Source organism: Esox lucius, chromosome 25 (genome assembly GCF_011004845.1).
Source record: "Esox lucius isolate fEsoLuc1 chromosome 25, fEsoLuc1.pri, whole genome shotgun sequence".
NCBI lineage: Eukaryota > Metazoa > Chordata > Actinopteri > Esociformes > Esocidae > Esox > Esox lucius.
The window spans coordinates 13,620,347-13,648,011 of record NC_047593.1 but is presented as its reverse complement, the minus strand read 5'-3'; the positions used below and the strand labels follow the sequence as shown (position 1 = coordinate 13,648,011).

At 47.3% G+C, this 27,665-nt stretch overlaps 2 protein-coding genes across 6 annotated transcripts in view; both read right to left on the bottom strand.

Annotated features, from left to right (window-relative positions):
* sh3gl2a (SH3 domain containing GRB2 like 2a, endophilin A1) overlaps positions 1–8,719 on the bottom strand; it is a 32,966-nt gene extending 24,247 nt beyond the window's left edge. For 3 of the 4 annotated variants that reach the window (XM_010888386.4, XM_010888385.4, XM_010888387.4), the window contains exon 1: positions 8,401–8,719. In XM_010888386.4, the coding sequence (XP_010886688.1) occupies positions 8,401–8,445 (45 nt within the window). In that variant the 5' untranslated portion in view covers positions 8,446–8,719. The remainder of the gene's footprint in view (positions 1–8,400) is intronic. The other variant, XM_010888384.4, reaches the window with a different exon arrangement.
* A 7,528-nt stretch (positions 8,720–16,247) lies between these two features.
* The window catches only part of cntln (centlein, centrosomal protein), an 88,100-nt gene continuing 76,682 nt past the window's right edge, over positions 16,248–27,665 (bottom strand). Inside the window, exon 28 of one of the 2 annotated variants that reach the window (XM_034291239.1) lies at positions 16,248–17,331. In XM_034291239.1, the coding sequence (XP_034147130.1) occupies positions 17,221–17,331 (111 nt within the window). In that variant the 3' untranslated portion in view covers positions 16,248–17,220. The remainder of the gene's footprint in view (positions 17,332–27,665) is intronic. The other variant, XM_034291240.1, reaches the window with a different exon arrangement.

Here is a 27,665-nt window from a genome sequence, read left to right as displayed (position 1 = left end):
ACAGGGTATAGGTGTCCGATCTAATAGCAAACCGCGCCCCCTTTCAGGGAAATATTTCAATTACGTTAATAAAACACAAGCCGATCGTAGATTGACAATCCTCCTCTAAAACTCTATGGGTACTGGTAGAGGGACGTTTAAGGGATGGAATGGCGGTGAGTTAGAGTCAGGTGACAGGGGGCCATCAACTTAATGGGTTGGTGTAATTCCGCCCCTGCAGAGACACAGCCCAATCAATTACTGGACAGGCCTCAAGCTTAGTAGGATCGAAAAGACCAGCCACTAGGAGTGTCGGAAGCCAGGGATGTTAATATACAGCAGGACATTTTTATGCCTAGAGTTGGTCAGCAGGTTGTCACGGCCACCGGTATATATACGAGCGAGGGGTTGGAGGGGAAATCCCAACCTCATAAAAACCAGCCTCGCATGCCAGCACGCTGTGAGGAAGTCGATATACACACATTTCTAGTAAGGGACTGAAGTTACGGTTAGATGGGTGACTTAGGATTTTGCCCATAGAAAAAGCCCCGGATAAGTACAGGCTCCTAAAGGGAAAAGGGCCCCCTCAAAGTACTCAAAGCAATGGAACTACAAAATCTGGCTTAGACGTTAGGGGAGGAAAGACTTGTAGAGTGACATACCGTTATTAATGCAAACATGAACAGTTACGATGAAAAGGGGGAGAAAGGAATAGCTGGAAGTACTGCCTGGCATAGGTTCAGGTTCTCTACAGGCACCCTCCTTCTGCAATGCACAACGTCATTTCAAATAGAACTACCCTCACAAACACACACCTCTGGCACACCCGTGCACAAAAGAATGAAGACACACACACACACACGTTGATGCATCCTTGGACAATTCAAGAAAACAACTAAATTGACCAATCCACAGAGGATCCCCCCCACGCATATTTGAGTGACTAGCTAACAAATTATTTCAATTCAGAAAACCGAGACGTATAGCTACGCACTAACATCTTTCACGATAAAAGTATTTTTTCCTAATCGATTCAAATGCTGTATTGTCATTTACCCTAAGCTCATCCATAACAGCGTGATGGCCTTTTGTCATTGGAGTAAGAACAGTAATCTTCGTTTGAGCTCCTGAAAAATCCACTAAGCAAACAGACAAGGTTTCATAGGTGGAAATGAGCTATCCTTGCTTACAAAGTCATCATTACGGATATAATGACAATGGCATGGAAACAAATGTGTGCGCAGCATTTTCCTATAGTATTTAACGTGTTACTGCAGCTTTCCAGTGAGAGTCTGGTCAGTGAGATAGGGGAAGTAGAGCTATCTGTTGGTCAACCAGGTGCATTTTTAGACTTGACCCCATGATTTAGTAATCTATCCTTTGATCTACTGTCTACACCCCCCCCCAACCCCCATCTTTCCGCACTCCCTCTTAAAAGCCCTCCTCTATTTGCTCCATCCCTCACCCTTACTACAACTCCTTTGTTGATTTACTCCTCTCTCCTCTGGGTCGCCCCTCCCCTGCACTGCAGTTTACTGGATGACTCACCCTGTCCTCTCCCAATCTGCTGCCTTACGGGGCCCCAGGCCGGCTGTAGACACATCCAGGGGCCCCAACCCAGCTGCTAGGGCCCCACACGCCACAGCGAGCGCAGGCAGACAGGCAGACACACAGAGAAGCACGGCAGGATGGACATCCACCTAAACCAACATCGGACGTTCCCCATCTTCCTGAAATTCCCGGGTAACCTCAAAACTGGTCATTCCTCCACACCAACGCCAGCCCTCCCGGAGACGAAGGCCTAAATGTCACTCAGTTACAGTCGCCTATGACAACACGTGCTCCACAGTGAGCATAACGGAACGTGAAGCACAAATCAATACAGGCCGGTTGTACTGGCATGAGAGGAAAATGTCAACAGGTGCCCAAGGGGAACCGACGTTGACAAAGCCAGGTGTTGCTGAGCTGAAGGGCATTCCCAATGTAGGAGGAATGCACTGCTACGGTCAGCCCTGGGACGGTAACACAACGACATCCCCTGGGACGGTAACACAACGACATCCCCTGGGACGGTAACACAACGACATCCCCTGGGACGGTAACACAACGACATCCCCTGGGACGGTAACACAACGACATCCCCTGGGACGGTAACACAACGACATCCCCTGGGACCGTAACACAACGACATCCCCTGGGGCCGTAACACAACGACATCCCCTGGGGCCGTAACACAACGACAGCCCTGGGGCCGTAACACAACGACAGCCCTGGGGCCGTAACACAACGACAGCCCTGGGACCGTAACACAACGACCACTGTTGCCCTGCTGCGCTTATTGACGTACACCGCGTTGCTCCAGCTCAGCGTGCGCGCACACAGAAAACCCACACCAGGCTGAATATGACTGCGTCAGTCACTTACCACAGTGACTGACGATGGTTACAATCGAGGGATGTGGTTGTGCGGTCCAGACTGAACACACTGAGCGGTCCAGACAGAACACACTGAGCGGTCCAGACCGAACACACTGAGCGGTCCAGACCGAACACACTGAGCGGTCCAGACCGAACACACTGAGCGGTCCAGACCGAACACACTGAGCGGTCCAGACAGAACACACTGAGCGGTCCAGACAGAACACACTGAGCGGTCCAGACAGAACACAATGAGCGGTCCAGACAGAGCCATTCCCAAGCAGCCTCCTGCTTCATATTAAACGTGTCTAGGCTTATAGATGACAACCTGTCACAATGACCCGTTTTATCTGTACGACTGAGGTATTGAATGACAGTAATCTGACGGGTAAAGTAGTGTAGTCATGCAAGATTAAAGAAAGGTTTTGGCGTTTAAATACTGTGGCACACACCTCAAATGGGAAAGGTGGTTTTGGTGGTTTTGGTGGAGGGAAGAGCGAGCTAGAGAAGGTAAAATGTTTCATATACAGGATACAGCACTAGTCTACAACAGACGGGTTTCATATACAGGATACAGCACTAGTCTACTACAGACTGGTTTCATATACAGGATACAGCACTAGTCTACAACAGACTGGTTTCATATACAGGATACAGCACTAGTCTACTACAGACTGGTTTCATATACAGGATACAGCACTAGTCTACAACAGACTGGTTTCATATACAGGATACAGCACTAGTCTACTACAGACTGGTTTCATATACAGGATACAGCACTAGTCTACAACAGACTGGTTTCATATACAGGATACAGCACTAGTCTACAACAGGCAGAGTTCAGTAACAGCTACCCACCCTGATGAGACTAAGAGTTAAAAACACCTCCACATATTATGGAGCGATATCACAGTATCTGTTGTCTAACACACAGACACACGTCCACCCACACCGCTCCAAACCCACCCAAACATCACGCTGTCACAACTGCCGTTGCTCACAACAGAAACCACCACCATACAGTGTCTTATGTCAGGAAGGGGGATTGCTGTTAATGACTGTCCAACGTGAGACATGAGACCACCCCAATGTTAGTAGCAGATCAATTGGTCCCCCTCACAATTATAAGAACACTTTGCAAACATTTTCAATGTGTCCCCTCCAATGTGATACTCACTCCAGGACACCCTGTCATGTGACGACGCTCTACACCAGGACACCCTGTCATGTGACGACGCTCTACACCAGTACACCCTGTCATGTGACGACGCTCAACACCAGTACACCCTGTTATGTGACGACTCTCTACACCAGTACACCCTGTCATGTGACGACTCTCTACACCAGTACACCGTGTCATGTGACGACTCTCTACACCAGGACACCCTGTCATGTGACGACGCTCTACACCAGGACACCCTGTCATGTGATGACTCTCTACACCAGTACACACTGTCATGTGATGACTCTCTACACCAGTACACCCTGTCATGTGACGACGCTCTACACCAGTACACCCTGTCATGTGATGACTCTCTACACCAGTACACCCTGTCATGTGTTGCACCTATAGAAAGAGGCCACTGAAAGTCTTCTGTTCAAGATGAAGCAATACAGCAATCTTCAACTTCACAATTAACCATCAGTCATCAACATTTTCGTTTTCATGATTACAAGTATCATATTAAAATTGACTCTGTTCTAGAAGAGCGAATGTCTCTGACCAAACAACGGTCTCACTGACCTTTGTTAAATAGCGTAGTGGTTAGATACACAGACTATGGAACAACAGGTCCCGCGTTCGACTCCCGTCACAGTCAAAACACATTATGCCTTAGGATTTGTTCAAAATGGACACAAACTTTGCTGGCTACAACCTTCAGTAGCTACCTTATAGGAAGCCTAAAATGAAACAGTTCTGATGGGTATTAGGATATGTTCAAGACAAAAACTTCACTTGATGAAAAAATATGTTTAAAACGTCCAGCGGCAAAAGCTATACAGTTCATAGACGCTATTTGTGGTGGAGGTGAACTTAATAAGAAACGTTAGTCAGTTTAACACAATGCTTAATGGTTTCTAGCGACACATTCAAACTCGCTAGTAGTGTTTAAAAGACACGGCCCCTTACATGGGAGAACTGGGTTCGAATCCAGGGAGGGCAACAAAAATCATCACTTTTTATTGCAGGCCGGCTGAACTAGGTTTTCTGTCATAGAGAAGCATAGAAGTAGACTAACAAAATGTATATCACATTCTTTGTATGTGGGGGAGCACGACTCATGTCTCCAATGACCTGGTTTAGTAGCTCTTAGCAGCAACGCTGGGACCCCAAGTACTATGGACGTCTATACAGATCCATCAGCTTAATATCTCTAGGCAGGAATACCTCCACAACAGGCACAAACACACACTAGCTCGCCCGCCTACACACGCGCCCGCCCCGCTGTGCTCTATCTGTGCCACCGTGGATCTCAGAAGCAGAAGAACGCACAAGACGTAAATCATTACGAAGACGTAAATCATTTAACAGACACAGCAGTGGAGTAAAATTGCCTCGGCAGAAATAATCAATTTAGCACACACAACTCTCCACCCTAACCTCCGTTTTACAGAGACCTAAGTGTTATTTGTATTTTAGTGCACTGTACAGGCTTGCTCCAGTCCTAATCTACACCTTACAAAAATCTCCAGGATTTTTTGACTCCCATTACGAAGTGCGTCCTGTATCTGTAACGCATTAGCCTACTATATAGATTACATAAACCACCAACGTCAGCTGTAAAATTAGCTTAGTGTGTCAGGGGCACTTTGACGCTTATCAAGAACAACATCCCTGTCCGAATTGGATGGTTCTGCACAGGCAAAAAACGCTGCAGAGACTCTTTGTTTGGCTCCCTCTCCATCTCCATCCCTCCCACTTCCTCTCGCCCTCCCCCTCCCTGTTTATTTCACCCTCGGCCCATCGTTTTTCCTCCACCCTCTTCCTCCCTTTGTGAAATTGTTTTTGATATCCATGTTTGGCTGCCTGTTATCAGACTAGCGCTGTTATCGGACTAGCGCTGTTATCGGACTAGCACTGTTAGATTCATCAACACAATGTTCAGCGCTGCTGCCCTTGGTTATAAACATACTGTGTCACGTCCCAAGCGATGTTCAGGTTCTAGTCTAGGTCCCCCTTTCGCATAGCCGAGTGTGAGGTAGCGTGTGCACAGTTTATTTCATGTCTAATATACAGTAGAAACAGAATAATCTGGGGCCAGTTGCACTTCATATCACTGCATTGCATTAAAGTAATTAGGCATCTCATTTGCTAATCTACTCAGCTAATTGTTCATCAGCTCAACAGTAATAGACGTTTATTAACAGCGACTTGGTTCGTCGCTTCTTGTGTCGTCCCCTCTGCCTCTTGATAAAGGCTAGCATAGTTTTTATGCACTTAGCTGGCACATCTTACTCATGTCTCTCAATTATTTTTTTTTTTTTTACACACACACACACACACACACACACACACACACACACACAGTTGAATACACAGACATACACATTCACCGTTTTACACTCATTCTCACAATCTCTTTCACACACTGTACAGGGCAATGAATTAATAATTCTGGCAGAAGCAAAAGGGCATGAAGGTTAAAGCAGCCAGGTCTCCCTTCAGCTCTCTCTCTCTCCCTCCCTCCCTCCCTCCCTTCTGAAAACAACTTCTTTAACCATCTATTATCCTATTAAAAAAAGGTTCTAAGAGCAAGCAGCTGCATTTTATTAGAAAATGTATGTAATATGACATTATTGCATCCAAGAGGAAAGACACAAATCAACAAGATACAGTACCTCATCCCAGCCAATGTCTTCCCAAGCCCCCCCCCCACGTCTCCTAAGGCCTGTTCATCCACCCATCCTCTTTACTCATCTTCTCTGTCAGGGGACAGGCATGCGCAGGGCTTTGTGGGCCTCAGGTCTGATCTGGGCTGGATTAAGAGTCCTAGGGCCAGAAGGAACCCTGCTGTCACTGCACTGGGAGAGTGTGTGCACGCGCACAAAAAGGCAGACAGCCACAGAGAGCTGCTACTATCCTGCCTGGGGTCTTTTCATTAATATAGGGCCTCTGTTGTAGGGACCAATGATATACAGTACGAACATATGAGCATCCGACTGCACATACAAAACAGACTCAATGTGTACAGAGTCCACCAGCAGCAGAATGTAGCCGATGATGCGAAAGCAAAGACATTCACTCAAGAATCACTCACAAACAAACGCCCGACAGCCCAGGCCCCTGCCTCAACCACTACACCGCGAATGGCGCCCAGGCCCACGCGACATCTACCGCAAAGCCGAAACCGCCACCTCAAGTGAACGGTGTTCCTCAATGATTCCCAGAGAGGTGGCGCATAATGCCTCGAACCGGTAGAAACTAGGACAATGTACATTACATCGTCACTGGTTACATGCAGGCTGTCAGAGTGGTGTGAGACACACACACACACACACACACGAGTCTCTGCGGACCCAAGCAGCTCCCATTCACTGATGTCTCAGCTAATGCAGTACATGAGTACAGTGTATATTATTATCAGACATTAACAGCTAATGCAGTACATGAGTACAGTGTATATTATTATCAGACATTATCGGATAATGCAGGGTCGAGCGGGATTGGTTTGGAACACTAATCGGTCAGCATCGTTACTTGCATCCGAAAACACACAAATAGAACCTCACAGAGCATAACTCTGGAGGACGGTCAGCAGATGACTAATGTCATGGTGTGACAGTGTGTGTGTGTGGAGTGCGAAAGGAGGACAGGGTGACTCAGCCTAGTTAGGCCCTCCTGCCGCGTGTTGCCCGGAAGCTGAGTGACGCGGAGATCCCATGTGTTACCCAGCACTCTCCTGCACACCCGTGACCTCCATCGCACCCCTGTAGAGGGGGTTTAAACCCAGCTTGCATAAAACACACAACTCATTCAGTGAGCTGAACTCACTAGTGTGCAACACACTTTTAGCAACCAATCCCTAAACTACAGCAGCTCGTGGAGATTGGTGGGGGTCACCCACAAGTCACAAGCATAAAACATATTCACGTAAGTTCATTTAAAAACCTGCAAAAACACAAAATATTGGGAATGCATCTAAAACAGTTTACAGGGCGTAGATGTGCGCATTCCAATTCAACCACCGTGATTTGTTTAAATGTACGTATAAATTAAGCTACAAGAGTTGGATAGTTATGACTTCGACTTACTCTAGACGGTTTGGCAGGACAGTTTGAAACCAGTCTTCAGATGGCAGGATTTAGAGGGCGGCTAGGTCAGCGAGCCCAACGGTTATGTTAGGATTTGCGGCGCCCTTAATAATGCACCAGACACGCACTTAACGACAACAGTGGTAATAGCATGAGTCGTCATCTTTCCTGCAGGGAGAATGTCATGTGAAGGGTAGGGGAGACGGTAGGGAATACACATCGTCACATTTTCAGACCGTCTGTCCTGTTCGGATAGCAAGTGACGTAGAACAACGGGATTATCAAGAAAACAATTGCCATGTTGTTTTGTGTCGAAATGCCTCCGCGCGTAACATTCATTGTGATTAATATATCAGTTTAGCCGCGCGTTTCATAGTGTTAAAACCCATGCAGCCGGTGGTGCATCGCTGCGCCGCGCCAGTGGTTTTAAAAAGGGGTAATTCATTAGAGGATTCAAGCACCATCGCACGGATAAATGCAGGGCAGTTGGGGTAGGAAGAACAAATTCCTCACATTAATCCGCATTAAGCTATTAGGCAATAAGACAAGGCGTCCAAACGCTCTACCCATTGGAAAAACATAGCACATAACTAACAGGCTATAGGCTGTTAGCCTTCCATTATGTTTCCCTTTAAAGCAAACCATCAGGGCATTAACCAGCAACCCCGAATGCCCTTGACATTTCATCCATCCGACTCATTTGGAAAAAGTCACGACCATGTACTGTATTTGAATGACCGATGAGTCTTACCTGGGTGGCTTTGTGGAACTGCTTCTTAAACCCCGCTACAGACATGGCACCTGGCACCAGCGGCTGATTTACACGACGATTCTAGATCGATAACAAAATGCGGCGAGTTTGATTAGCAGGAATCTCGGTCCTGATTGCGTGGGATAATGTAGCTGCCGAGGCAAACCCCTCTGGATAGCTCTTAACTACCGGGAATCTCCTTTGAGCGGGGGCCGCGTCGTGCTAAAACCGTGACCAGAAGAAGCTATTGAATTGAATGTCAAACCCACATGTACGACAAGTCAGTGACGTTGGCACGGCAGCGAGGCCCCTTTTAAAGCACCAGTGCAACTAGACAATCTACCATGGAGAGCGCACTGCATGCTGCACGTTTAAACAAGCATAGAATGTAATGGCGCCATTTTAAACCGGGAGTCTGGGTTGTAATAAGGGGATAAAAGCGCTAAATCAGGACGTGATAAGACAGTCAAATACGAAAACCTCTGGCACGCAGAGAATTGCATCACTTCAAGCTTACTATTTCTAAGAGAACGGGGACACCATCCTTCCTAACCGGTCTTCCATTCTATTATGCCAACAAAAGAATATACATTTAACTTCTAGCGGGCAACGAAATTAAAGACACCCATAGAACCATGCATTGCAACCTAATTTCAAGAAATGTACACACACCATGGAAATTAACAACTAAAATAGCTTAACAATGATGTGATTTGGTACACTGAATCCGCAGTAGCCAGTGTACGCCGGCACACCGAGACGGATTTAGAACCATGGACAGCGACCAAAAGGGGCGCTCTAAGCAGGAACGTTTAGAAAAGAACCAACCCACTTTTCCTGGTGTGATCACATTCCACCACATAGATGGACAACCTCAGGGCCCCAGAAGAAATGGGACAAAGTAATATAACGTCCACGAATTTACCGTCATTATTTCTTTGCATATCCTTCGCATGCAATAGTTGCCTTAAGTGCATGCCGCATTGACCCCCCCCAGACAGGTTATCTTCATTGGTAATGTTTAGCAACCACCTTCACTTGCCAATCGTTTTGAGTTTTTTATTTTTTGCCTCAAATGTCATCTCCAGCAAATCAAAGTCATGCTCAATTGGATTAAAGTAAAATTAGATTAAAATCTGATCAGTTAAACAGGTTTCACTTTTTGACCCTGAAGTAATTCCTAGTTGCTATGGCAGTATTGTTTTGGGCCATATTCTTGCTGCATCATGAAGCACTATCCAATGAGATTGCTTACAGAGCAGACAACAGGTTTCAGTCAGCAGTTAGATCATCAATGAATACAAAGAAGAGTTACATGAAACGTGGACTTCGTTGTGTTGTTAGCAAGGCATTTAAGAAATGATTTTCTGTACAAATAAATGAATAAATAATGTAACATATGCTGCTGCTGCTTTCAATGACTACTGGACAAACCAAACTAGGTTTCACTACTGAGACATTTGATGTGTTATGAACGTCCAGATATGAATTCTCACCTACACATAATCCAGCCATCAACATTAACAACATTAATTCCTTAAATGGACACCCCATTTGTTACAGCTCAGCTCGGCAGCACCAGATGGCAGGCCGATTGCCGCATTCTGGCAACCCGTTTGAGACGCAACCCACACTATTACAGGGTTAGGGTTGCTGCCGTTGTCCAGCAACTAAATCACAATATATGAATAATAATATTCTAATTAATCATTGTAAGTTTGCAGTGGTAGAGCAATGTGCATTATCTGTGTGTCAATGTACCTTTATTTACAAAGGCCACACTTAGACATTGGACATAGCACTCTGGCAGTACTGTCGGTGGATGTAGAGACTCAATGTGCGACAAATACGGTGAAACATTTCCAGCACTGATTAACTGCTCATTAATAAAGGCTGAAGTCGTAGAACATCTTCTGGGTTTGTGGTTGGGTATGTAGAATACAATCGGTGTGTGTGTGTGTGTGTGTGTGTGAGACAGTCATACTGTGCGACTCATAGCCTTCTGAGTACGACTGTGTGACTAAGTGTGTTTCATAACAACGTGATTGATGCAAATAAATAATTCAGAGACAGGTAATTTGTGCAATATGGTGATACAATTTGGAGGCGGTGAGAGTGAGACAAAAAAATAAACGTCATCCTTCCAGCAAATATCAACACAACATTTGTCAACAGGCATTAGCCTCTCTGACCACACTGTCAATCCAAATGCACAGACTGGAGTGTACAGTTCTATAATAAACTGTCAATTCCAGCACAGAAGAACCAGTCTTTCCTATGGAAATAGTGCCATCATATGGACAATTAACCACAGTGCACCCATAATGATAAAGGACATGACGGGCTGCAACTGCTAATATGTTTCAGCAGTGCATGGCGCCATCTTGTGGCCAAATGGTGTATCTACCAAAAACCACAGCTCACAGGCGCAAGACAGTGTAATATGCAGTATGTGCCTTGTTGTCAAACTGTAGAGCATGACAGCTTTTTAAGACGTAAATCGAATGCCCAATTGGCATAACAGGCCTCCGATTTAATATGCTACTGGTGTATAGATACAGATCTGTCCGAAGTAGCTACTAATCCTTTAATAGCAAAATTACTCTATAACATGAATGCATACCAGCTAAAAATGACATGTAACTAAGATAAGACCAACTCAGTGTCAGTTACAGCCAGCTGACTGGAGGTGTCCTGCGGGAGTACACATCCTGTTCAGTGGTTTCAGCCATGATAGAAGTGCCGTGTCCCATGGCCGAGTGAGCAGTGTGTCGCCCCAGACCTCCTGGAGGCCAGTTTCCGTTTGTCATCTCTAGTACATAAATCTTACCTGTACAATGGAGACCGCTGGACAAGACACAGGCTGGAGTGAAAAGGCCGATAATTTCTCTTATGGAGTGTCTTTACCTCTGATACCTGAAGGGAGGTGTGTGTGTGTGTGTGTGTGTGTGTGTGTGTGTGGGGGGGGGGGGGGGTCTAACCACCTTTGTCTGCTTGTTAGATCCAGGTAAATGTTAACTCGTCATGTAACTCGAACTACGCACATTTATACCCCTGGCCTTTTGTGTTGGTACCATAGGCAGAGAAATATCCCGGCCAAAGGTGGATCTCTGCTGGAAGAACACGTGTCTATCGAGTAGGGTGACAGTGGGTGACTAGAAGTACGTTGAGACAGCTGCCGATGTAAAGAAGGCTTTGTAAAAAAATAATAATAATCACACATGTAATTGATTATCAAGTTTGCATACTCGAGTACCGGAGACATCCATACCAGCCCGCCTTCCCTGTGACGCCTTCTGATTTCAGATTTTTAGTACCATGTCTTCCCTTCGCTGAACTGAGAATTTGGAAACAGAAAGTAACGAAGCACGGAGTAACAGTTATTTAAAGGCGAGCCTCATTCTACACATGTTGGAGACGGTGAGGCCTCCGCTGTCATGGGCCGGGCCAGCACCAGCACCACATCCCTGGAACACGGTGAAGTAGATACAGACGGACGGCCCCGATACTCGTTAGCCCCTGAACGTGAATACGGGAGGACCTGAATTAACCTGCGTTTTATCAGGTCAGTCTCATTGAGATGCATGCTGCGAAATCTCCTGCAATTTTCGGGCTGTGCGAGTCGTCCGTCACCTAAGAAGGGTCATCTCACCAGAGAGCACAACCGCGGCGCACACGTTTCCCGGTGTGAGTTTCGTTATTATTCCATTTCTTTATTCTTTCTCCCTCCATCCGCCCATCCCACACAAACAGCTAGTCCTAACGAGGCAACCATTCAGCCACCGGCCTGTTTGTCAAAGCGGACGGTCCACAGGGTTAGAGCATAATTAAAACAACAGCAGACAATAGTTCCCGGCCAAACGAGCTCAAATAAACCCATAAACGTCATTTCTGACTCAAGATCACAAAATGTTCCATTGTGCTTAACAGTGGGAATACTTGGGACCATAGTTCCTAAATTAAACTATTTTTTAGCAGATTTTCCAGCCTATCCCTGACTTCTCCAACTGGTCAAGACAATAGCGTGCTGTTCATAATCTCCCCAGCCAGAAAAAAATAAATTAACTCTGCACCATTCATTTTTTCCAAAATCTCATTCCTATTTCTGCCCCCCCCCCCCCTAAACATGCTAATGTGGCTTGGTCAAGTGTGTGATGTTCATTATTAGGCCTACACACCTTAGCCCCACCCCCCACCCCACTCAAACATGCTAATGTACCTGTGCTGCTCTAATTGGTCCCACTGATGCTAGGCTGCTCCACCTGTGTTCGCAGGGAGCCTCCAGTCAGTCCCGCGGTCGGCCCACAGTGTGTGTTTGCGCGCGTGCGCACGCACACACGCACTAATATTATGCAAACAAACACTCCTTTGTTGTTCGGGCTCCTCACGTTCCTCGCCAGCCACTGAGCCAAAGAAAGGGAGAAAAATAGAAACTGAGTGAAAGACGCGGGTCTGAATTCATTAACATGATTACCTGACGAGCCTGGCACCGATACTCGTTAGGCCCCTGCAACAATAACTTCAGCCGTTCACTAATGAGGGCTTTTGAAAAGTTAGCGAAGGTGGGGCCGTTGTCTTGAGGTGCTTCAACCCAAACCAAGGTGTGGACTGCACACCGAGTAGACAGACGGCACAAAACAGGCTCTCTCTAACAGTTAAGATCAATGAAGACCTAAGTAGCAAGGATATTGGTTTGTGTGTGTGTGTGCGCCCATGAGTAAGACACTGGTTTGTCCAGCGATTTAAGCCTTAATCACTGAATACCCAGTATCCAGAACACATTCACGTTCAAGTTCAGTAAGAGATCACCCCCCCAGTCCCGTCCCCCCACAAAAGAAAACATACATTTCGACTGTGAATCACAGGTAGAAGTAGCTGATAAGTCAATTTACTGTACAAGCCCTAATCTCGAACCCTCCCGAGCAGATGGGGAAAGGTTAATTACGCCTGATGAAACGAAGTGTCCCGATCACCATCCCTGCTCGAGTGGACGTCGCAGCTCGGCGACGCAGCACTTCAGCAAGTCTGCCGCCGACCACTACCCAGGGGAGACAGCTCAAAAAGAGGCGTTTTTATCCACGGACACAAACGCTGCGCCTGCTAAACCCGCCATCGCCACAGGGGAGTCGGAGCGGAGTTCTGATGTTCCGTGATATAAAGGAGCTCAGGGCGGAATAGGAGACTGCCGTTGAATGGAGGGTCCCACAGCCCTCTTCCCCAAGGACCCTGAGCCACTGGAGGCTTTGTGCTTCCATCCATCCATTCCATCTCATGTTCACTCCCGTGGCTGGACTAAGCCCTGCTCAGCCCCTGCCACTCTAAAGCCGTGGCCTGCCTTTTGACTGAGCTCCCGGGGAGAGGAGAGACTGCTGAACTGGCCCCGTTATTCACCACAGAACCAGGCGGAAGACGCGGTTCTCGGTGCCTCATGGTTCCCCACGGAGAGAGAAAATGGGATTTTGTACCTGATATCAAAACTTTTAGGAACTGGTCCTAATGTCAATAGCGTTAACATATCCAACGATATTTCCATGTTGACTTTTCTGTAACCTGTCCTCACGTAAAGACGCAACAGAGTTAATAGGGGCATATTGGAGATCAGAGATTGGATCATTGGGGAGCTACACACTTGAAATGCGGGAAAAGCGCCACTGGTGATCGTGAGGGAGTGATGCTTTTAATGGAACTGTGACCCAAACCGACTGAAAAAGAGACCTTGTCTCTCTGGCATTTCACACGAGAACTCCAGAGGCAGAATACACATGGCGCATTATAGATTTGGCCGTGCATTTGGCTGAGTGTCGTATAAGAGACAAGCACCGTTGACTGCGATATCAAAGCCGGGCCATATCCTTGTGCTTGGCAGCTCTGGGTTGTGAGAGCAGTCGAGGGGGGGGGGGGGGGTGGCACTGTGAGAGAAACTGTGTCAGGGAAACGGAAGAGGAGAAGGCAGCCAACCCACCGGAGGCTGCTGTTCTCGGGCTCCTGGTTCGCGGCTACGTGGTTGTTGAGCCGAGGGGCGGGAGAGGCAGGCTAATTGTGCATTGGCTGGAGGCGGTGGCGACTGGCAGCTGAGATCCAGCCTCCGCCTTTGTACTCTGCTGCCCCCCCCACCACCCAGGTGACGTACGACACGGGCGCCCCCAAGACACTGCCCCCCCACCTCACCATCATTGATCGCCCTCCTAGTCAACTCCTGACCCTTATTCTCTTTGGGAGAGATAAAACCTCGGAGGAAAGCTCTGCTGGAACAAAACAAAAAAAAAAGGAGAAGACAAAAACGGGACAGGTGGATTAAAAAAAGAACAAAAAAATGCTACTGAGCTAATCACGTCGAGAGGTGGAAAAACCCCAGAAAGACCGGGGAAAGGGAGAACTTTGCATTTGGAACTACTGATCAAAGTTATTCTCCTCAGGGAGCTCTCCTTAATGAGAGTTCTACAAAAGCCAGAGAAAGGGGGGAGTAAGACGTACACAGAGAGACAGAGAGAGCAAGGCAAGGGGAGGACCGGAGAGAGAGGCAGAGAGCAAGTAGAGGGGAGAAAGAGACGGAAAGAGTAGGAGAAGAAAAATGAATTGTTTAGCTCACATTGTCCATTCCTATAGATAGAGAAATGGGGGGAGCGGGTGTGTGAAGGGTGTGTTCAGGGTCTCTTAACATCTTTGCCTGGCGGGTGGCGAGAGGACCAGAGCCAAGGACAGGTTAATTAAACCCAGGAGGTTCCTGGGTAGTCGTCAGAAAGTGTCACAGAAACAGACACAGTGCCAAGTCAGGCCGGATTTAAAACAAACGTGTTGACTATCACTTACGCCTTTCACAGACAAATACGGGGAGAGAGAGACCGAAATGAAAGCGGGGCTCAGTGCTAATTTGCCGCTACCCATCCCCCCCCGCCCCCGCCCCTTTTCACTCGGCTCTTGTAGCCCCACTGCATGCTGGATTTCTCAGAGTTATTAATGTTTGTCATTAGCAGTATTACGCCAGAGGACAGTGACTGGGGAGAGAAACCAACCACAATTTTATATGGAACAAATATTGACAATAGCTCGCTCCTGGGTATTGGACGGGGGGGGGGGGGGGGGAGATGCAAACTATGTTAATGAACGGTAATTAACCACTGGGGCCTTGTGCTCTCCTGGATGGCAGATAAATTGGTCCCAGAGTTGCTGGAGACACAGTCCTGGGCTAATCCGCCCTTTATTATAGAAAGATAAAGGAAAAAACGACATCATTAGCATACATTTGGAACGGGGGAGGGTGTGAGATAAAAAGTCAAATTATTTTTTTGTTAATTCCTGAACGTCTGATTTTTTACATAAGGTTGTTAATTTGTGGAGAGAGAGAGAGAGAGAGGCGCTGTGTTAAGGGCTAACAAAGGGATGAGAGGAGCAGAAGGACAGATTAGAGAGAAGAAGTGTGCGGTCTCCGCTGGTGGACTCTGGCTCAAGGACAGACCAGACCAGAGCCGCGCCACCGCTTGATATTCACAAGGAAACATTAAAGAGGAGATCTTAGAGGAGGAACATAAAAGGATGGAGAGGTATGTCAAGGGTGGGACTGCTCCCTCCACAACTGGGCTGTGTGTGTGTGTGTATGCGCCCCCGCACGCACCCCATTGGGTTACACCGCAGAACCTCGTTAATGAAGTCACCAGCGGTGGTCGCTTGTTACCATCGGAAACCATGCTGATGGCCTGCCAGTCGCCTGTCAATCATCTGGGAGCCCCACCCCCGCCCGGCCAGAGGAACTTCTTGGCGGTGCTAGGCTGTAAACAACACTGGAACATAGCGTAACGATAAGACTACAGATTTACGGCTCTCTGGTAAAATAGATTTGGATTTCAATGACTAACTTGGATTAATTAATATTAGATGAATGCATTTTCTTTATTCTACATTAACACTTCAAACCCCTGACGCAACAGTCAATTCTGGGCATGACAACAGTGCCGCACATAAACCACTAAGAAAACGATTCATTTTTAATGTGACAAAAACAGTCTTGAATACCCCAGTGTATAAATACAACAATTGGCAAAGTTCAAATTTCAAATCATAATGACCTAGTACAAAGGGCATTTCGAACTGAACACACAAACATCTAATCGTATTCTGAAAAGAAAAATCCTAACACCAAACCACAAAAATATTCTCTCTGATATCCCATTCGGTCACTGAATCCTGGGACGGTATTCAATGTCCTAAGAGGGGTGACAGTAACAGCACTCGGTTCATTTTGTCTTTGTCAGGGTGTCAAGTGATGGGGTAAGACCCCAGACCTGCAACCTGGGGTCCTGGACATCCACAATAAGTAACCCAAGAAATAAAAATACATAAAAAAAATAAAATAGCCATGTCTAACTTTAAGTTAAAACCTTTGTCATATCATCACGCCAGGATGACTTTAGGAGTGTGTGTGTGTGTGTGTGGGGGGGGGGGGGGGGGACCTTTTTCTCTGTGCTGTAAATTAGCCTGACGCTAAAGGGCCCAGGAAGGCAAATGGAGAGCGCTAACCACTAGCCCAGATGTTGGAGGCTCATTTACCAAGGCCGGCCGAAGACCGCTGCGTGAGCGAGTGGCTCGGAGTGAGTCGACAGTGCTTTTCTCCTAAATATTGGTTCTGGAAGCGCAGCATGGAGGCAATTCACGCACGCACGCACACACACACACACGTTCCGCATGCACGCGCGCACACCACTCCAGCTCGACTCGGTGAGATCAGCCCCCACTGAGACAGAGAGGCCCGGGCATGAAGGAGGGATGGAAACAGGCAGGAGGGGAGGATGACAGTTTTTCCCAGCCTCAGCCCCGGAGTGGGAGTCAGCCGTTTTCGCTGACTGCTGTTGTGATCACGGCCAGCTCTTCTGTCAGCACTTTACTCTCCTTCATCTTCACTCGCAGCACCTCCATTAAGAGAGCAGCAGAGGGGATCTGTGATGGGAGGGAGAGGAGGAGAAGTGAAGGGGCAAGAGAGAGAGAGAGAGAGAGAGAGAGACAGGGAGAGATAAATGGCAGAGGGGGTTGGGGGTGGCGGGGAGGGGAGGTACAGAGAAAGGGAGGAGAGAAGACAACAACACGGAACTGTTTAAGAAGTGTATTTTTTCCCCCACATCTGGCATCTTTTCAGACGTCCTGTTTGTTGTAATCGTGGAACATTGGGGAGAAGGGGTTGGGCAGAACTGGGGCCTCAGGACTTTTAAACTTCTGAAATGAAGGGACTTGTTTCGTCTTCAGCGCTACCCACGAAGCTTTTCCTGAAAACGTATTAGTTTGCAATAAAGAAGTTCATCTGGACAGTATGTAGGTTACTTGAGGATTTTCTTCAGCTTGGTTAGAAAAGCTGAGCACGGCACCTCCCGCTTGCGTACAACTGCAGCCCGTGTTAGGACGGGGGGGCGGGGGGAGTAGTTTGAGTGTATCTGTCTATGTTTCCGTGCTGTGGGTGAGAGAGGGTTTGGGGCGGGGAGGGAGATGGTGGCGCTCATCACCTCTGCATTCAGGCTAATTTAGTTTTTCCTCTCAGAACAGACACAATGACTTGATGGAAATCTGTCGGTCCAAGGAAGACGCATCACAAACACACGCGTTCCCATCAGCAGCAGGCATCATAGTGTAGAACGTGTAGCGACATTATAAAATACATCTTTTACATAGATTAGAAAACAGATTACACTAATAAGTAGCTCGTCACTTCATCAGTCAACCAGGAAGTGATCTGACATGGCTTTTTGGGCAAGCAACATAGTCACACACCCAGGCTGCATATCTAACATCGCGCGCACCTCTCTTCATTAGAGGGAACAGGAACAGTGAAGAGGGCCCTGTGGGTTGAGCAGTGTGTGTGTTTGTCTCATTGTGTGTGTGTGTGTGTGTGTGTGTGTCTAAGAGTGCGTGCGCGCCGACCAGAAGGACAACATCCCACTGCCGAGTGAATGAAACAAAAATCGGTGCTCCTCGGGAGCCGCCTCCTCCGCTCCTGAGTAGGAGGAGACCGGACACACCTATCAGTTCGTCCCCCCCGATCTAATCAACGAAGCACTGTACACTTACAGCCACTAACTGAGCAAATAACCCAAGTCCACGCACTGTCGGAGAGGCAGCGGAAGCCACAGCAGCAGGCAGTGAGACCAGAGAGAGAGAGCCCATTACCAGAAGGATATTTATAATGTGGCCCAGTGTATTTGGGCGCCAGTCATCGATGACAAGACTTAACTTTCCCTATCCACAAATGAGCCCTCCGTATGCTGCGCTCACAAGGGCCTTGGTTACCTCCACTCACAAAAAGCAGCTCTGTGCACTGGGACAGACAGAGAGATCAAACGAACATCTCGCTACCTGGGACACGAGCGCACAATGGCCCTGGAGCCGCTCGCTTGCACGCACGCACACACACACACACCTGTGCCTCTGCCTGACTCTATAATGGTACCAGAGGGAGCGTTAGGGCCTGACATTACCATCTAACCACTGCTTTACAGGGACCCCCGGAGGGCGGCCCGGCGCTAGCGCTAAGCTACAGCCCGCATTACTATTCAACAGGCCCCGCAGACCGGACCCATTGTCTGGATACGTTTTCATTAGCACGCCCCGGTGTTTTAGCACTGACGCACTAAGCTACCCACATCCAAAGTGTGCGTGCGTGCTGAGAAACAGAAAAACGGAGGGTGCCGAGGGCGCGACAGAAAGGTGGTTTTACAGGTCCAATTAAATGACTGTGGTATTCCAGCGCCCCCGGTACAGCTGGAGGCAAGGAGCCGTCCCCGGCACAACACAGAGCCTCCTATTGTTCCTTAGACGTCATTAGGTACCCAACACCTCCCTTAACCGGCCCATCATTCACACACCTTTTGTTCTCCCGCGGAACAGGGAGGAGCGAGGAGAGATCCGCAGGGTCAGTGCGGACATCCAGATGGAGGGAGGGGAGTAAGGAGGGGGCGAGAGAGAGAGAGGACAGACAGAGAAACGGAGAGCGAGTGGCAACGCTGCCAACGCCACGTACCTGTCAATGGGCGGGACCTTTTGACACGTCAAACTGCTCAACAAACGTTCTCATCGTCAAAATGTCTCTCAAGGCACCGCGCCCCGCGCGTACCCCCGCAGAGACGGCGCCCCGCGCGTACCCCCGCAGAGACGGCGCCCCGCGCGTACCCCCGCAGAGACGGCGCCCCGCGCGTACCCCCGCAGAGACGGCGCCCCGCGCGCATCACTGTCTGGTGCAATACGTTCCGCGCATCACTGTCTGGTGCAATACGTTCCGCGCATCACTGTCTGGTGCAATACGTTCCGCGCATCACTGTCTGGTGCAATACGTTCCGCGGTCCCTAGCTAAGCGCTGTTGAGCAGCCTCCAATCTAGGCCACCGTGGGGAAGGGAAGGCGCCGAGCACAGGAGAGGAGAACGTCTACTCCTTATGATCACAGGGAAAACGCTTTCTGATCTTTGATCTGCTCACTTTTGTTTGAAATCAAAGTTATCAGACGGGGAATAAAAAAAAATAAAAAATAAATAAAACAACATAGAAGCGCCCAGGACCCTCTAAAAGAAGTCTGCATTCGATTATCCTGATAATGAATATGTCACATGCAGAGAAAAAAAAAAAAAACTCAATAAAAACTCCTCGGCAGGTGAGTAAAAATATACAAAAAAAATTATAATCACCAAAGTCTATTCTTCTTCTCCTTCTTAATTACAGCTCTCTCTCTCTCTTTGCTGTGTTCCTCTCAGTTCTCCCCTATAGGGGCCCTGGGAGACTGATATGAAAGGGAATTGGACACTGGGGGCCATAGATACTGTAATTAAAAATCTCTCCCATCTTTCTTTTTTTTGTTGATATGTTGTTGGGAAACATCATCAGGTCTGTAGAACCTGCGTTGTTAGACCTGACCTAAATACAACCCAGATTAAACGCTACAGGAATGCTATGGCGGGTCTTTTTTTTTTTTTACTCATTAAGAGTGGAAATGAGGTGATCATCACAGACACAATCGAGGTGTAAATATAGTAAAGGTTACATCCACTACAACAGGATGCGCGCACACCCCCCACCCCCAGAAATACCTGTTGGCAGAAACCAACTATAGTCTTCAGGAGAGGCTCCAAAAATATGTAGGTTTGGGGTCGCCAATTACTGGTGTCTTTAAAGATGTGGCAATAACAGTTGAGTGGGGGAAACTTTGCCAAATAACAGGTGAAAATATTTAAGAATAATACAATCTCATTCAAAACTGGTAGCTGGCCTGGAGTATAGCTGGAGTTGGCCGCCGAATTGATGGAATATGGCCAGAAAATGGAGGGAGCTGGTGTATGAGCCTGGAGTATGACTAGAGTACAGTATGCCTGGAGTGTGGCTGGAGTGTGACTTGTTTTGCAGTGGCGTTTTTATATGTAAAAATTGGGGGGGCACAAACCATTTCAAAATATAGGATACATACCAGTAAAGCTACAAAACTCCCTCTTGCTACTGATGTGTTTATTTAACACATCAACAAACAGCGAGGCTCCACAAAACACTTTACGACAGAGTAGCTTGCTTCTACCAGGTGTTGTAGTACACATACTGGAGGGAGAGAGAGACCTTATTGTGTAATTGCTCTCCTTTTCTCTCACACTCCTCTCTCCATTCTACGACAACAACCTTAACAGATAAGGCTTGACACACTGTCACTCTGCACCTTCTATATAAATCGATCCAGCACAAAAATATTAGCAATGCACGGACCAGCACCACAAAGGCAGGATGATAAAATATGCTTTCACTCAGCAAGGCTGAGGGCTCACTTGAAGAGAAAGGTGGCACGGCGGTTTTCCTCTGGGCAAACTTTTTGATGACTTTGGGAATGAAGTCATGTAGCTGCTGAATCAGCTGGCTTCCGATGGACAACATGGCCAATGCGTTGAGTCATGGCTGTCCCATGGTATTGCGAGTGAAGGTTTTTACCCTCTTCAAGGTGGAAAAGTTCCTCTCTGACTCGGATGTCGTCATAGGTGTTATGACAGTCTCAGCAAAAGCCTCCTCTAGGTTGTTCTCATGGATGGATCTTAACAGAGACAGAGCCATCTTACCAGTGTGAAGCTCAGTATGATCAGCTCAGACTTCACCACACAGTCAAGCTCAGATGTAGGGAATGACAGGACAAATTGTGGGAAGAGCGAGCTGTCAACCAGCACGGCAGCAATCATGTGGTCACTTTGTGAAAACCTCTGCTCCACCTGGGAGATGACTATGTCGCATGCCTCCTTCATCACCGGCGCTGTGTTGGTTACTCGTCGGCCTGGCTCGTCTGTTCCATCGTGAACAGTGGCAGCCCATTCATCAGTTTGCTTCCGCATATTCTGGACATTCTCCTTGAAATGGGTGAGCTAATCCCAGGTGCATCGATGATCCGTTTTTGTAGAGTAATGTATAAAACATCAACTTCTGGCATAAGGACAAAAAAAAATCCAGCAGCTGCAGAGAGGCTCAGCCCCAGAGTTTTTTTGACAGGACGTATGCCTGAGGCCATCCTGGCACACAACCAGGATGGCCTCATCCCATCCTGGTTGTGTGCGAATGTCCTCCATACACAGGAGCAGCGCAGCGCGGTTTTCCCAAACTGCATTGACAGTTCTACTTTTAAAGTTCCGTCGTACAGCGGGAGGCCTTGTAATGCGTCTCTGTGTTGCCTCAGCAAGTGCCGCAACACGTTTTGGAGCGCCAGAGAAAAAAGCAGTTAAATCTGCAAAAAAACACCTTCAGGATGCTCATCCTTGCTGAACAAAGTTGCTGCAAAGTCAGGTTCAGCTGGTGAGCATAGCAGTGAACAAAATGGGCATGTGGGTATGTCTCTTTCTTTAGCGTCTGTACCACTCGGACGATTCCACTCATTACAGCCGCACCATCATAAGTCTGAGCGATCAGCTTTTCTCCCAGCTTCAGTGGTTCCAGCACACCCTTGATGCTATTAGAGAGGCCGAGTCCAGTTTTATCTTTTACTTCCACAAACTCCCAAAACCTCTCTGTCACTGTATTATCAGGCAACATGTATCGCAACACAACCATCATTTGTGATTTACAGGAGACATCAGATGTCTCATCTGCCTGTACGGCAACAAATGATGTCTCGTCCACTTGCTTGGCCATCCCCTCCCTGTACACTTCATACATACAGTCTAACAGTTCGTTTTGTACAGTGCTAGATATCCCTTTCAAGATGGGCTGAGCGTCATAGTGCCTCTGAAGTCTCTAATCGCCCTCACACACAGTCTCGAAAATGCATCTGAATATTCCAGGATTCAGGCCATAGTGAGTCCACTGACTCATCGTGCCCCCGCAGTGCGGTTTCACATTTTCCACACAGTTTAATATGTTATGATCCGATAAGCTAGCTAAGACAATCTACCCCCCCTCGCTCTTCTTGCCGACTAATGTTTGGCACCAGACAGACAGCCAATCAGGTCTGAAATACGAAATTACGCTGTAGTGGGGCTACCGGCTGTCAGCCCCACTTGGCATCAAATTTGTGTGATCTACATTGAGATCACACTAACATTCTGAGCATGCATGTTAATATTTCCACACGTTGTGAGAGAGGGGCTAGCCCCAAATTCACGCTTAGCCTATGGCCTACTACTGCGAACTCGAATCGGCGGAACGCAGTCTGAAGCAGCAAGGCAGGGTCCAGAGAACATGAAATAAAATCCTAACACAAATGATATGCACTTTATGAAGATGCTATATTCATACATAATAAATGATAGGAAGTAATCTTTGAGAAATAAAAATAATTTTGTTGCAGTTCTTCCTGTTGACAACAGGTGGGGCTGTGCCACACCTGCTCCTAATGACCAGTCGCGCCCGCCAATTTGAAGAGATCGGCAGAACAATTAAAGCATTTTTTGCCAAAATGGGATTAGATTCGAAAAAGGGAAATAGCAATGGCATGCACTCCATATTTTTAGCAATTTTGAGATTTTGCCATACCACTGAGAAATTGTTGAATTTGCTTTGCAACAACTTTGCAGAAACTTTGATCACAATATCTTGTTTATTAATAAACTACATTCACTTTGATCCCAGTATATTCCGTAGCATTACACACAGAGGGGAAGGTCACAGTGCACTTTGGTCTCTCCTCATCACATAAGCCCCTTCTCTCTCCCCATTCCCACCATCTTCTCCCAGGTTCCCCAGGGCCCCCTCCCATCCTCCCAGTGACACATTTACATTACAGTACAATGGCTCAAAATACACCCATTTCCCACGGAACCCAACACAGTCACTACTGATTTAATTAGCCCAATCATTAAACAAGGCTTAATTAGACTGGCTTCTCTGCAAAGGAACAACACTGGGGCTCATCCCTGTTCCTGGTCCTTCATGCATAGTAATGACCAAACGCAGAGTAATTACCGACGATATCTGCCACCGTGGTGCCAGCTTCGACAACAAACAAAAGTTAGAGAAGAACAATGTGGTAGATTGGTCAATGGGTATTTGGCGTTCGGGAGGGGTTCCACTGCACATTAGCGGCAGTATAAACTACGGGGGTTTGTTTTTAATGGCATAGTCGACATCGAACCACAACAACGTTTAAAAGTACTTAAAAGCAACATGGGGTGATTTCTGGGTAAACCTCCACTGGCCTCAGAGCGATCATATATTAGCAGTTTGAAACTCACCTCTGCACAGGCCCAGGTGCCAGGGCTTTGTTCTAGGCGTAAGCGACATAAGCGGTAGCTTTCAGCTGCAAGGGAGCCCCCCGACTGCTAGGGGAGAGGTGGCCCCCCAAATCAAATTGTTTGGGGCCCCCAAAAAGCTAGAGCCGGCTCTGCCAGGTGCTCCCATACTATGGCGAAAGTGACGTACAGCATCGTACGCGTTTGCATATTTGTGGGGGTGCCTGTGGCAGCGTCAAACCGCTGAGTCTCGGTTGTAGCATTGTTGTCTGAGAGGTCTCGGTTGAAGTACAGGTCCAGACGTACTGAGCACAGTAAAGCTATTACGTTCATCTTGTGTTAATGGACCCTTGGTTGACACAATGCGATGCCTATAAAAACTGAACAACTCCCCCGACAGTAATTAAAGGTAAATATTACGGGCCGATACGCTGCCAGCTACCAACACGCCACTCCACTAAACCAGGACGTTGTCCCAGATGGCCATCGTAAAGGGCCCTGTGCCAACAACTTCTTAAACATTTTTCAGCCGTCAGGAGAGTTAAGGCGAGGTTTAAAGCTACATTCTTTGATCCGGGACTCTTTTCAGTGGTCATTTCAATTCAACAAGGCTACTGTTGTTTATTGGTTCTCGAATGAATCACGGAATGTAACTTTAAAGTGAGTGTGAATGATGGTCTGGGGAGGGACGGGGAGCAATTTGTTATGGCCCAAACAAACTACAGACTGAAGCCCACGGCTGTGTCTCAAATGCCACGCTACACCCTATCGCCCATGCTTCCCGGTCAAAAGTAGGGCACTTAAAAGATGCCATTTAGGAAGCCGAAGCCCATGCAGTCATTTCCACATGTTCATAAAGCCAGGCCCATTAAACTCAGCTCCAGTCAATAATTAGGATGCCACAAATAAACCAAGGCAATTAAATCAATATGGGCCAGGGCCATTTCAGCCCGTTCTCTCTGGGCCGGTGATTGGCTAGACACCCTGTGGCACAGGGCAGGTCTTCCGACAGAACATCTCACTGCTGGGTTATTCATGGTGGGCTGTAGTGGGTGCTGAGGGCCTGGACTGGGGCCTAGTAAATGATTATGAGAGGAGGGTAAGACCAGTGGAGGTGTGCGTGAGCCTGTGCATGTGCGCGTGCGTGGTGCTGACCCTATGGCGGCATTCTACTGAGAGACATTTAGCGTGTGATAGAGGGAGTGAGAGAGGGAGAAAGAAAAGCAAGTAACGAGGATGTATTGGAGGCAAACAGACCAAAAAGAAAGGGAATGGCAAAGGAGAGGAAGATACAGAATAGGCAGACAGAATGATGTTGAAAAGCAACAAGGGAGGAGGGAAAGAGGAAGAATGTGATGTGAGAAAGGGACAGGGAGAGACAAAATGAGTTCAATGTTTCATTAGCCTTTGAGCGGACGTAAGAGGCAGTGGAGGGGGGGGGGGGGGGGTGTATGATGGAGGTCTAACATATACAAATGCACCCACACTTAAAACTATTTTAAAAAATTCATTAGAAACAAAGAATTGGTGTTTCCACCGCAGTTATTTCGAAGTATGCAAACTGGGAAGTTCAATGACTAATCAAAAAAAGAATAAGATGGTAACAACCATACCAAGATAAATGGCATGAAGCCTGATGGTACAAAACATTGGAGCACCATGACATGAGTAGGAAACCCAATTCCTCTGCATTGTTCATGGAGGTTGATGGGTAATTTTTCTGTGGATCCTAGGTAGTGCAGCCAGTGCTTCAGCCAGAGATAGATCTCTTTCTTCAGACTTTCACTATGGCCTAAGTTGTACGCAGAGGTGTACACCCAAATGTCTACTGATAAGAAAGAAATGCATTTTCAATATGCATCCACTATTTCACATGCAGGTCATTTGACATGAGGCCCAAGAGAGAAACTCCACGTCACCCCCTAGTGGCAGCATGGAGTGGTACATTTCAGTTAATTGACAAAATGCTAAACAGGTTATGTAGTGCTTCAATGTAGTGTAAGTGGCAGATTTCAACTGGTTGATCCCCGTTTCAGCCTTGATATGGTCTCTACAGTTTGCAATATCGCCCCAGTGCCTTTAGGACTGACCCCTAAACCCACACAACTCTACATTCACCTCAAAAGTACACACACACACAGAACTAGCCAGTGTGTAAGGGCCTCTCCCTCTCTTTTCTGTCCTTGTTATGTTGACATGTGGCCTGTGTGGTGTTGACAGTGACAGTGAGTCGGGCCGGGCCGGAAGGTGGCCAGGGCAGACAGACCCGTGACTGATGGCTCTGCTATTGACAGCGCCACAGAGATAATAGAGTGCTGTCCCACAGGCAGCTCCATTAGGGCCTGACAGTGACAGGACTGGGCTGCTGCTGCGCGAGTCTGGACACACACAGGACATGGATCTCTTTCTTTCACTCTGTCTATTCCTGTCTTTTCTCTGTTTTAAGTGCCGTGAGATGAAGGTGCAAGAGACCAGGAGAAAATCATATCACTATTAGGGAAGCCTTGTTATTAGTGCCACCGTACCAGACAGGCAAGACGACAGACAGGCCGTAGTTGACACTGTCCTTTCCAAATGGAAGATAGTGGAGTCAGGGAGGGTGTGACACAGCTGCCCACAATTCTAATTGTCAAACACGAGAACCGACTAAACACCAGAACAGACTGAAACGCAAGAACAGAATAGACCAGTCACATAACTAACCACCACTCCACAAACCATTCACAAAACTAACCACCACTCCACGAACCATTCACAAAACTAACCACCACTCCACTAACCAGTCACATAACTAACCACCACTCCACTAACCAGTCACATAACTAACCACCACTCCACTAACCAGTCACATAAACTAACCACCACTCCACTAACTAGTCACAAAACTAACCACCACTCCACTAACTAGTCACAAAACTAACCACCACTCCACTAACCAGTCACATAACTAACCACCACTCCACTAACCAGTCACATAACTAATCACCAAACCACTAACTAATCAACAAACCACTAACCAATCACATAATAAACCACTACTCCACTGGTCACATAACTAACCACCACTCCACTAACCAGTCACATAACTAATCACCACTCCACTAACTAATCAACAAACCACTAACCAATCACATAATAAACCACTACTCCACTGGTCACATAACTAACCACCACTCCACTAACCAGTCACATAACTAATCACCACTCCACTAACTAATCAACAAACCACTAACCAATCACATAATAAACCACTACTCCACTGGTCACATAACTAACCACCACTCCACTAACCAGTCACATAACTAATCACCACTCCACTAACTAATCAACAAACCACTAACCAATCACATAATAAACCACTACTCCACTGGTCACATAACTAACCACCACTCCACTAACCAGTCACATAACTAACCACCACTCCACTAACCAGTCACATAACTAACCACCACTCCACTAACCAGTCACATAACTAATCACCAAACCACTAACCAATCACATAATAAACCACTACTCCACCAGTCACATAATTAACCACTACTACAAAAGTCACAAAAACATCCGGCTTCCATTTTTGAGTCCTGGTGTTAAATCTCACCTGCCAACAAACT